The 11,600-nt window shown below is 34.4% G+C and overlaps 2 protein-coding genes across 2 annotated transcripts; one reads left to right on the plus strand and one right to left on the minus strand.

Annotated features, from left to right (window-relative positions):
• Nucleotides 1-1,634: 1,634 nt before the first annotated feature.
• On the minus strand, nucleotides 1,635-3,899 carry LOC126714705 (putative E3 ubiquitin-protein ligase RING1a). The gene is made up of 6 exons (XM_050414976.1): nucleotides 3,545-3,899; nucleotides 3,276-3,358; nucleotides 2,997-3,154; nucleotides 2,848-2,897; nucleotides 2,464-2,538; nucleotides 1,635-2,361 (listed from the first exon to the last, which is right to left on the minus strand). Exons 1-6 carry the CDS (start codon nucleotides 3,772-3,774, stop codon nucleotides 1,809-1,811), a joined length of 1,149 nt encoding a protein of 382 aa, XP_050270933.1. The 5' UTR covers nucleotides 3,775-3,899; the 3' UTR covers nucleotides 1,635-1,808.
• A 3,456-nt stretch (nucleotides 3,900-7,355) lies between these two features.
• On the plus strand, nucleotides 7,356-11,011 carry LOC126714706 (uncharacterized). Its single transcript, XM_050414978.1, has 8 exons — nucleotides 7,356-7,502; nucleotides 7,771-7,859; nucleotides 7,943-8,152; nucleotides 9,522-9,633; nucleotides 9,709-9,766; nucleotides 9,862-9,935; nucleotides 10,541-10,629; nucleotides 10,713-11,011. Exons 3-8 carry the CDS (start codon nucleotides 8,148-8,150, stop codon nucleotides 10,780-10,782), a joined length of 408 nt encoding a protein of 135 aa, XP_050270935.1. The 5' UTR covers nucleotides 7,356-7,502; nucleotides 7,771-7,859; nucleotides 7,943-8,147; the 3' UTR covers nucleotides 10,783-11,011.
• The last annotated feature ends 589 nt before the right edge of the window (nucleotides 11,012-11,600 follow it).

Raw genomic sequence — 11,600 nt, forward strand, 5'->3', positions numbered from 1 at the left:
AAAACAGCTTGGAGGCACATGGACAAGTTCTAACATTTACTTCTATCAAATCACTAGTAAAAGAAAAAGAGGCCAAATGGTAATAGGAAGGCTAAGGACTCGAAAAATGTTGTTGTGACCAGATGAGGGGAGAAACCAGCAGCAGCAGAGCCATCTCTGGTGTCAGTTTTAGGAGATGGAGCTGCTACGGGTGAGTGGGTGTATGTCCAACCAGTGTCACACATAACCACTGCTACAGGCACTGCAAGCATCATGCAAATTGAAGCCAGTGGAATCTGAAGCATTCTAGTTGCCATGTCAAGTGAAGTGAGTTCAGGCAATGAGTGAGCCTAGTGTCTCAAAGCGGTAGCCTAAATAGTAAATGCCAAGTCCTCTGCCCTAATCTTCTTTATTGTAGCAACTTGCTTATTAAATAAGGCATTATTAGAATAATTGATTTAGTCAATCAACCACCCAATCAATTAGTTAGATTCAATATTTTTTTTTCTATTTAGTTAGTCCAAGATCATTTTAGTCAGTCCAAGATTACATTCTCATGCATAATTTCTGGTAAAAATTGAACAGAGGAAAAGTCATGACACCTCTAGAGTCAATATTTAACAGGATAGTGTCTCACCGGAACAAAACTCCCGCCTTTTGAAAATGAAGTATAAAAATATTTCTTGTATCACCATAGACTTGAGACTGTTTACATGGTGGGCAGCCAAGAACCTGTTATATGGCATGAGGCTGCCTACTACAAAAGAGACCATTTACAGCCTGTAACAGATCAATGTAGTGCATTCTATGATTACATTAGAATTATAAATTCCTCAGATATTGAAACATACGTGCAGCTGCTCCTTGGAAAAGCTAATATAAAGAATTTATCTTTATAATTTTAATTTAGTCAAATGCTAACTTGTTGACTATTGATGAGGTTATGCTAATAAACTATATTTTATTAATGGGAATTTGTTGAATGTTCATTAGAGTTGATTGTGTTTGTATCATTCATGTCCAATTCGATGTGATAAACAACAAACTGCCATTTTTTTTGGACTACACAGATATAAATAATCTTAACATCTCCAAATAGTAATGTCATTATATATTAGGATCCGGCAAATCAACAACTACTGGTTATCCCCTCTTGATTTCAACACTGGCCTAGGTGTATCAGACCTACATGACAGAATTGAAAACTGCAAAAAGAGAGAGAGATGAAAAACACTTACCATTCATTTTGATTTCTGTTGGCATACACAGGAGGGATAATATAATTCCACCCCCTGCCAAACAGACCTTACACATATAGGCAATGGCATACACAGGAGGGATAATATAACCCCCCTCCCTCACCCCCCCCCCCCCCTCCCCCCACCCCCCACCCCCCCGGGGCCAAACAGACCTAGAATTGGATTTTGAAGCTGGATGTCTCATCAAGAGAAATTTTTGGTGTATGAAAATTGAATTAATGCATAGTGTGTCGAAGCTGAAAAGGAGATAGTGGAAGTAGTGACAACTTGTGAAAACTGGCAAACAGAAATGTTTTGTGCTGTATGGAACAGCAGTTGAATGACTAATCATTTCAGAAACATTTGTTCTCTCTCATTCTCTTCTTTCTCAACAATGATAAGTCTAGTTTTTCCTAATGCAAAACAAGAACAATCTTCTTCGTAATAAGAGCTAAGTGAAACAAAACAATGAATTGAGAACAAAAGAATACAACTTAGGATCTTGTCGCACTCAATAGGATTGAGTACTAAATCAGACATACCCTATCATTTGTATAAAAGTGCATTGTACTAATTCAGACATACCCTAGACTACATATTAGTGCGGCCTCTAATACGAAGGTTAATGGCTCTAGATGCCATGGCCCTTAAGTTTGCCCTGGCTAAGGAAAGAGAGCTGCTAGATTGCTCACTGGTTTCCCTAAAAGCATCCATAAACTCTTCTCTCTGCAACCTTAGAGCTAGTGCAGCATCCTCATCTTGGCTCAGCATCCCTCTTCTTGCTCTCACCCTTGTATCTCTACTTGAAACCCCAGGTTGGCTACTTCGAATCCTCACATTATTATAAACCCCTCTTTCCTGGCTTTGATCCTCATCTCCTCTCTGAGACCTTATAGCTAATGCAGCATTCTCAACATGGCTTACTGTCCCTCTTCTTCTCCTTGAACTTGTATCTCTGCTTGATACACCGGATGCTCTGGTACTTTCATTCCTCAGATTATTATAAAAGGCTGTTTCTGGGATTTTACACCCAGCTTCTCGACTATTCAAGGCGCCGGCTGCCTTCCTTGCTTCTACTTCGTGTGGAAAGAGAAGCTGTATTGTGTTCCATAGAACTGTGTTCACGGTGCAAGATCTTCCATTGCTGCAAATTCAAGTAAAGGGGTGTAAAGTAAATCCCAAAAATATATTTCAATGATATAAAACTCCCCTGAGCTATTGGCTCATAATTGTAGCTAAGAATTACCTTATTAGTTGTCTGCACTTTGGGCACTTTTTCCCACATTTATCCGCAGCAGATCGCAGACATTTCTTACAAAAACTACAATTGAAGAGAAAAACTCAGGACTAATTGATCCACTACTAGACTTAAGAATGTGAAATCAAAGAAACTAATCAACACTAAGAAAGAAATTAGAGAAACAAATGCATGGTATATTTGGTAGCATGTCATTGCCCAACAATGCACTATTACTAAAGAGTGATATGATTCAAGTCAAATTGGACTCAAGTGGAAAGCCACAACATGGTGAAATGAAACAAGAGTTTATTATGACAAAAATAAGATCCTTTTTGCCTATATGGTGGTACATTCAAATATTAGGTTTTGTTAAGTTAACTTTGAGTTTACCTGTGTCCACAAGGAGTAGTACTAGGTTCAAAACAAATCTCCAAACAAATCTGTAAGCAAATTAGACCCAATTAAAATTATTGGGGAACAAAACCAATATAGTCAATTTAAAATAGTCAACAAAACTATCATAAAAAAAAAATTCTTACTGCGCAAGATAGCTCTTCTCTAAGCTTATCCATACAAGGAAGACCTGAACTTGAGCAAGAAACACTAGAATTTTGCTCAGGTGATTCATTTGCTCCTTTCTTCTTTTCATCATTCACAACATTTTTCATTTCTGAATTCTTTTTCTCGCTCTCTGTGCCTGAATATTACCCAAAATCAATCATTTCCTTTTCCTTATAGCTTTCCCAGTAATAAACAAGATACTATTAAAAGAAAAAGAAACCCAGTAATCCATAATCTTAAGTCAGACAAAGTAATACCTTTTCTTGTAGTTTCTTCTTCATCTAGATCAAGAACAGCAACTGGGATTGAAATTGGACTCTTTCTCTGAGCCCTACGTTTCCTAAAACACATAACAATAGTGTCCCTTTAATTGCCAAGAAAAACGAAAAAGAAAATCTATATCCCCAACAGCATTAAATCCCAGTAATTATCTCTTCCTAATTATCTCACTAATCAAACAGAATATATGCAATCTTTATGCTAAAATCTAAACTAATAATTGGGTTTGTCATTGTGAACGCTGTACCTTCTTGAATTGCTGGGTGGAGTCTTGAAAAGTAAATCAGAGCGTTTCTTGTTCTTAGTCTCTCGTTCAGGCGTGTCCTCGACGACAAGGCTTGCAAGCAAGAGAGCCTCTTCATCCCAACCAGCCAAGGCCGCCATAGATTTAAATCTGGGGCTGAATACACCGTCCACGTTTTGCCCATTTGCAACTGGGTTTTTTGGACTTGGTTTTGGTTCTTCTACACTCACCATTTTCTGCAGTAATTTTTATTATTGGGCTTTTGATGTGAGAGCGAAAGAAGAAAGATAATGGGTACTATTCTGCAGAGAAGGAAAGGTTGGGACAGAGTAGGAAGGAAGTAGGGGATTATTTTTTCCAACGGTCGATTTTTTTGAATCAGATGCTGTTTTAACTTTTCCAACGGCTATAAGGGTTTGTGAGGCAAGGGATTCTTTTTTAATTTATTAAAAAAAATGTGAGGAAGGTTTTACACTTTTACATACGAGTACTCAGACAACTACCATTTGGTATCCCTCAATCTTCCACCGTTAGATTGTGATCGGTGAATGTTGATGATTAGAGGCTTATAAGGAAATTTATGATGCAGTATTGCGGTTGCTTACTTGCTTTTGCTCACCGAGTTAATTGCTTTTAAGTATTTTTTTTCCCCCCCAAAAAAACAAAGCATTTTTTTTTTTTAGCAAGGAAGAGTTCTATTTCTTATTGCCTCATGTTAATAGGTGCCCTTAGAGTAATTACAGTGGTGTATATCCAAAAGGGCCTAACTCTTGGATACACAGCACAGGTTTAAATTTTTTTTTTTTTTTTTTAGCAAGGAAGAGTTCTAGTTCTTATAGCCTCATGTTAATAGGTGCTCTTAGGGTAATTATTGATAAATCATTTTAAGAAAGTTTTGACATTATTTTTATAAAAAATATAAAAAGTGGTCAAAAAAATTAATTATTTTATTTCTTTCCGTTAGAGCATCGGTTAACTTTTCCATTTCTTATTTACAATAAAAATTTCCAATTTGATCAATTATAGAAATTTTGGGTATATTTCCAACTCGATTGAGTTTTGATCAAAGGATTTTTTTTTTTTTTAAGAAGTATTATGTCAACAATATTTTTACAATACTTTTAATCCTAAAGGGTAAATTGTTATTGATTCTAATTTAAATTCACCATTGATTTTTAATTTTTTTTGCCTACTAATAACAACCAATAGCAACTTGTCACTTAAGATTTATAAAGAAAATGTTATGAATATAGCATTTTTCTTTAGAGAATTAAGTTGCAATACTAAAGCCCTGCAGTGATTTAAAAAAAAAAAAAAAAAACCGTAATTTTAAGGGGAGCACCTCAATGACACTAATGCTTAATTGTATGGTTTAGCCCATGACTGATGACTCTTCATAGGCAACAACAACAACAACAACAACAACAACAACAAAAAAAAAAAAGAAGGTTTAATAAGAAAATTTGACTCTTCATAGGCAACAAAATAATGGTTTGGTAGGTGACCTTAGTAATTATCATGAGATTTGTGGTTCAATAGAAATATCAAGGCGCCTCCTCCATTACAATAAGAGGGAAAAAAAAAAACTTTACAAAATCTTAGAGGCTTGAGGCTTAATTTATTGTTTTTGAAACTCTAATATTTAATTTGTTAAAAAAAGAAAGTGTTGAAGTTGATTATCATATGGGCTAGTTTTAGATTTTTTTTTGGCTTAAAAGGGACTAGTTTTAGCCACGTCAAGAAAAGTCAAGTGGGAGTTCAAAAAGGCCAAGAGATCCTATGTGGCACCTTCTCATTTGCCTTAGCAGAGGCATGGTAGTATACTATTAATAGTCTTCTCTTCTTCGAGGCAAGAAAAGTGTAACTCTAGTGTCACACCTTTTGACAGTACACTATTATACCACATTAATAGACTATTAATGTGGTTGGTGAAGGGGTGATGGTGGGTACACCCCTCTACCAACCATAACTCGTCATGTGACGAGTTGTGATATTTGTTGTGCCAAAATATGTAGCACCAAAATTATTCCCAAGAAAACTCAAGAATTCAGAAATGAAGATAGGGACATGGAGGTTCTCCAATTCCAAATGGGCGTGCTTTGCTTTTGCCTCTTGATTTGTCTGCAAATTATTCAGGTATCTTTTCTGATATTTATATGTATATATGTGCAAAACCCATATAGGTCTTTCTATATATAAACTTTTTTTTTAATAATATAAAAAAGTACGGAGTGTCCCAGCAACTTGTTATTAGTTGCTACTTGCTATGAGATATTTCGAAAACCCGTGAATTGATATTGTGGTGGGTTCCAAGTAGACCTTGGGTTAGTTAATTTTTTTGTTTAATTTATTGTTTTTATAACAAAAACTCATATTTGTATTGTATATCACAATTCAAGATAGGTTCCAAAATGTAAGGGTATGATTGGTACGGTTTTTTTCCTTAATTTTTGTTTTCAAAAGTAATTTTTTATTTTTGAAACCAAAAAAACTTGTTTGACAATTCAAAATGAATAGAAAACAAAAACTGTTCTTAAAACTCAATTTGTGAAGAAAATTGAAAACATGTAAAATATTATTTTCAGATTCTAGTTTTCAAAAGTCAAAGAAAACATATACTCCTTCCGTCCCACTTTGTTTGTCCTCTATTCCATTTTAGGATGTCCCAAAATATTATCCTATTTCTAAAAATAAAAGTCATTAATTTACTAATATTCCTATTATACTCCTATTTTATGTCATTAATAACTCTTTTTTAAAAAAATCTGATAAATTTATTTAAAGGTAGTTTCCTAAACTTATACATTTTTATAAGGCAGACAAGACAATAAATGATATTCCCTTAAAAAATTTGACTTTTCAAATAGGACAAACAAAGTGGGACGGAGGGAGTATTTGATTTAATGAATCTGTTTCATTTAATGAGTTAACATTAGAGTTTAAATCATAATAACAACATATTTTAATATTTTTTATTTTTTTCTTAAAAAACTTTTTTTTTTTAATTTTAACTAACCAAACATGTTTTTTATTTCAAAAATATAAGAAAATTGTTTTTTTCTTCATATTCCTAAAAACAAGTTTTTAAAAATAGAAAACAAAAACCGTAACCAGATCAAACATATGCAAAAAATTTTGATATAGGGGGATGAAAATAAAGTTACTGTGGGTTGACACTGGGTAGAATTCATTAACACGTGCTAGTCTACTCAAGTTAGTACTACAGTGAAGTAAATGTCTTGCTTTTAGCTAAATCTACACAAGACAATGCTATAATGACTTTATGTTTACTTATGAACTGATTTGGTTTTTACTTTGGAGTAAACCGATATTCTCCAATGGCCCTTTTGTAATTGTTCTATAGGTAGGATAATCTCAATTGCAGCTCAATTTTACTTGTTTATTGATTTAGTTCTATATCAGAAATTGTGCTTTTAGATAGATTGTGTTTATAAAACAAAATTATTATTATTTTGGCCAAAATCCAAATTACACCATTTAAGTTTAGGTGAATTGCCATTATCATCCCTAAAGTTTAGTTTTTGTCATTTAGTCCAAAACTTTAACATTTCTGTCAAATTGGTTATTCCATCCATTACCGTCTAAAAAATTATTGTTAAGACCGGTAAAATGATGTCACATCACATATGTGAATACTGTCAATTTTATAACCATCAATTGACTGAAGGACCAACTTGACAGTAATGTTAAATTTTAAGCACTAAAATGATAAAAATAAACAAACTTTAGGGATGAAATTGACAGTTCACCCTAGCATACAAAGTGTAATTTGTATTTAGCCTTCGTTTTTTTGGTTCTTTCTTGAACCTCTTCTGCAATATTTTATAACAACATTATCATTTTTCTTAGTATAATGAATGTGCCTTTTATACTGCAATATTACTGACCCCTTCCATTATTGTTTGCTGCCCCAGGGTTATAAAGAATCTGAAACTGCAAGGTTAGTGGTTTAGATTGTTGGATTTGAAAATTTGGATTAGGCTAGCAATTTTTGGTGTCCATGTCTTAGTGTTACCTATTTTCCTGACATAGATTCTTTAATTAAGGGGAACCTAAATCGTGAATGCAACCTGAAAAATGTGGCATTAATAACACCCTAAATTTTATAACTGCAAAAATGTATTAAATGATTGTGTTTTGGTGGCATATATTATCTGCCTTGGTCGATTTGTCAATGTTTATAAGTAATATTTAAGTTTGATGTTCAGAACTCTAAAGCTAGAGCAGGAGAATGCTGCTCATGAGGTACATTGTTCAAAGAGAAAGGAGTAGGGCTGCACAGAAGATAATTGAGGAGGTATCAGAAGATTCTGATTAAAATTTCTAAAAGACAGTATCTGTGATACTTAATTTGATAACGTTATCTCGTGATGGGTGCAGTATCTAATGCCCTTTGTGGAGAAAGAACGATATCAAATGTCAATAAGGTGTAGGCTTCACTCAGACAATGACCTATACAGAGATCAGGAACAACACAAGATCCGTGTAGATGTAAATGAATGGAAATGTGGATACTGTAGAAAAAGGTTTTATGAAGAGAAACACCTTGATCAGCATTTTGACAATAGACATTATGATTTGCTGAATGTGGTATGTATGTGGTGCTATTTTCCTAGAATTGATGGTAATTGATCTATTTTTTGTTTTAGAAAATTTAACATGGTTGGGTTGTAAATGACAAATCATACAAGTAATGTCCCATTTGGTTATTTTGTGGGTCTTCATTTTCTTGCATTGGAAAAATAAGATTAAGAGGCTTTGGAATTGTAATATTGACCCTAGTAGTTGAGATAATTCATAGTGATTCTGATGATAATGATGATGATATTAATTATACTTGGTCTCTCTGGTAAGTGAAATGATACCTCTCTTACTCTCCTATGGCATAACCTACAGTATGTAAAATAGACTTGAGTATGGATATTAGATGAATTTGTGGAGGTGTTCGATTATCAATCCACGGAATTTAGGACGAGGGAACATGGCTAATTTTGTGATGTTTTAGATTTTTCCAATCAATCATCTCAAGGTAATATGATGTGTCTGTATAACATGGTGTGCTTGACATGGGTACCTCACTTTAAAATATTTACATGACGTAGGAGCGGTTGTGATAAGGAGACTTGATATATGTTTTTTTAATTCATTTGTTGGACAATCCAGTGAAATGCAAACCCAAAAAAGCAGGAATTTCTGGTACACATTATAAGCCTTGTAGCGTCCTACAGGTGGATTTTACTTAAATGTTTGTAGCAGCAGGAGGTGTATATATGATTTTGATTGTAGAAGACTATGCATAAAAGTGATCCCTAGGACCCAAATAAAACCAAAAAAAGAAAGAGAGACTAACTTGCCTGCCTATGCAAAGCTTTTAACCTAAAAGTCATTTTGAATGTTCTCTCTAAAAGGCCTATATTCATTGACATTCCATAAACCAGACAACTATTATATCAGTGATCTATTATAGACAATTGCATGACAAAGAAAACATAATAAATGCAGAGTATTTTTTATGAACAGACTATACTAGCATCATCACAAGTATGACACACAAATTATAGAGACTCCAATTTTCATTGGTCAAAGTTTATAGCCTTTTTTTTAACCTAGTACTTTTGGGTTATCTTGATAATTTTTCATTTTTGTTTGTGCCTCAAATTTCACTTTACAATCATTGTCATCTTATTTTTAATGTCTTAATTACTAAACACTTCTATGGAGCTGCATCTTTTTTCACCTACCATTCTCTCTTCTGTTGATGTCTTTGGCCTGTCTATTTGATTTAATATCCCACATCTTTGGTTCATGGTCTCACGTTTAGATTGCATTTCTTCTAATTTGCTTGGTAATCAAAATTCCTCCGGGACTTTCAAACATAGTCCTTCCATTGTCTTAAGTTTAAATGGTACATTGGTAATTGAACCATGGGATGCTTGTGCTGAATCCCGAGTCACAGCAGGTGCTTGGCAGATGTATGTGGTGCATTGCATTGTGACCCTGTGATGGACTCCACTCCTCGCAAAACTAAGTGCAATCCTGCAGCTGCTTCAAGGAATCAAAATCTGTGTGAGGTGGCCTATGATTGATGTCTTATAAATTGTTGATTCTAGCATTCCTTGTAGTCATATTTTAATTATTCTGTGCAGAGCCAAGCTGACAGTTGTTTTCCAGTCAATGAGGGTCCTTCAGCAAGCTGCCTTCATGGTAATTGTGACTTTGTCATAATTGCAACTTTACGATCTCATATATAGTCCTACCAGATAGTGATCTTGCATTTTGATGTTATCCAATTGTGACAGAATTCTTCCTACGGCAATTCTGTGATGCCCACACTTGTAAAGGTGGTCAGAAACCCTTCTCTAGGGGGCACAGGGTAAAGTTCACCATCACATTTACTTTGTTTTATGATCAATTATACTTTCCAAGCATGCAAACAAATACCAAACCATATGGCTCTACATTTTGTATTTGATCTCCTAAAAGTCTGATGGAAGGAAAATAGATATCCTTCTTTTTTTCTACGTTCCTCTGCCACTACGGTCTAACCTTCTTTTTATGGTAAGTTAGATCTTAGATTTTAGGAAACTCTGCAATAAAAAACTCATCAAAACCAGATGATTGAAGTAAATCAGATTAATTCGTCTCTCCAAAGGGAGCTCTCTGTGATACACACCCCTTACAATCAGACTGCAGTTATCTTCAAGCATGCTCATGCTACATGTGGAATCCTACACATTTTTTGCATTTGACAAACCTAAACTGTGTATAGAAAAAAAGGTTGTACCCAATGCACACTGTTCCCACTTTTGCAAAGTTTGGGAGGTGATTGGTAGGCAGCCTTACGCCCTTACCCCTTTTTTATTTTTTAAAAGGCTGATTCCAGCTAAACTATATATAAGCTATCCTTAAATTTAAAACTTGGGAAGTTTTGTTGGTTCTTTCTTATTTATTTATATCCATGCTGTTTCATATGTGCAGAAGACTAGAAATGTGTTCTACCTTATTGTTTCCATTTTGACTATGATGCTGTTGCTGCTTTTCTTCATCTTCATTTATATGCACCGGAGGTATTTACTCTCTAATTTCTTTGTTTCCCTATTTATGGAAGCTTTTCAAATGGATTCACAATGTTTGTTATTTAACTTTGCAGGGGAATGAAAGGGGGAACGGTACAGCTGAAGCACATCTCAAAAAGTGTGCAAAAGAAAAAGCCCTCGTAGTTGGTAATTTTTCCATAAACCATGATACCTGATTCTTTTTCTATTGGTTTCTGTGAGAGAGAGAATGAGAGGAGATGTATTGTATCATTACAATTTAAAAATCAATTGATATTTCTTGTTCCATTATCTTCATTTTTGAATTTTGAATAGTCTGAATGTAGAGAAGCAAGATTTGTAACAATGCAACTGTCAGGTAATTTGATTAACTTGATAAAGATTTCTTTGATCCCCTCCTTGTATAAAGCTGTTTGTGTTACTTCTGCTTAGAAGGATATGCGTGAATGCATTTTAAATAGCTAAATTCACTTTATAAGAGCTACTTTCCTGCTACCTATTGGTAAAAAGGGTTGCCATGGCTTGGAATTTTTCTGCTATTAGCCTTGCACAATAACAGAAAGCTTTTACTTATTGTTTTTAACAAGGGTAGAAATGTATAACAGGAAGAATCATTGACTAAGGATGATCCTATCCCATTTTCTGTAAAGATGCTGGAGGGATGCCACCAACACATTCGTTGTCTTGGTCTGAGGCCTCTAGTTATGACAAAGAATCATCACTTGGCACAAGTATGGCCATCTTTCTTGGGTTCCAACGTTTTTCAGTTTTGTCATGGACCCTGGATGATCTTTAGCAGAATTGGGTAACTTCTGCATCAAAATTTGCTTTTCCGTCTAGGTGCTTCAAATTCCTGCCCTAGGGAAGGAGATACACGAGAGGTTATCTTATGAGACTGTTTGATGAGACCAATTTCTCGTGTAAGAGACCCACACATACTATGAGAAAGAGATCTTATGAGTGTAATTTAAGTTTTAACTTTT

The sequence above is a fragment of the Quercus robur genome, chromosome 2 (assembly GCF_932294415.1).
Source record: "Quercus robur chromosome 2, dhQueRobu3.1, whole genome shotgun sequence".
In the NCBI taxonomy this organism is placed as follows: domain Eukaryota; kingdom Viridiplantae; phylum Streptophyta; class Magnoliopsida; order Fagales; family Fagaceae; genus Quercus; species Quercus robur.

Bases quoted from the DNA above. Each gene is read 5' to 3' on its own strand.
- LOC126714706 (XM_050414978.1), top strand. The intron at 9,767-9,861 runs GTAATTGTGACT...CAATTGTGACAG, and splicing joins TTCAGCAAGCTGCCTTCATG to AATTCTTCCTACGGCAATTC. The intron at 10,630-10,712 runs GTATTTACTCTC...TTAACTTTGCAG, and splicing joins TTCATTTATATGCACCGGAG to GGGAATGAAAGGGGGAACGG.
- LOC126714705 (XM_050414976.1), bottom strand. From the start codon at position 3,774: ATGGTGAGTGTAGAAGAACCAAAACCAAGTCCAAAAAACCCAGTTGCA. The intron at 2,898-2,996 runs GTAAGAATTTTT...ATTTGCTTACAG, and splicing joins GAGAAGAGCTATCTTGCGCA to ATTTGTTTGGAGATTTGTTT. The intron at 2,539-2,847 runs GTAAACTCAAAG...CTTCAATTGTAG, and splicing joins ACTACTCCTTGTGGACACAG to TTTTTGTAAGAAATGTCTGC.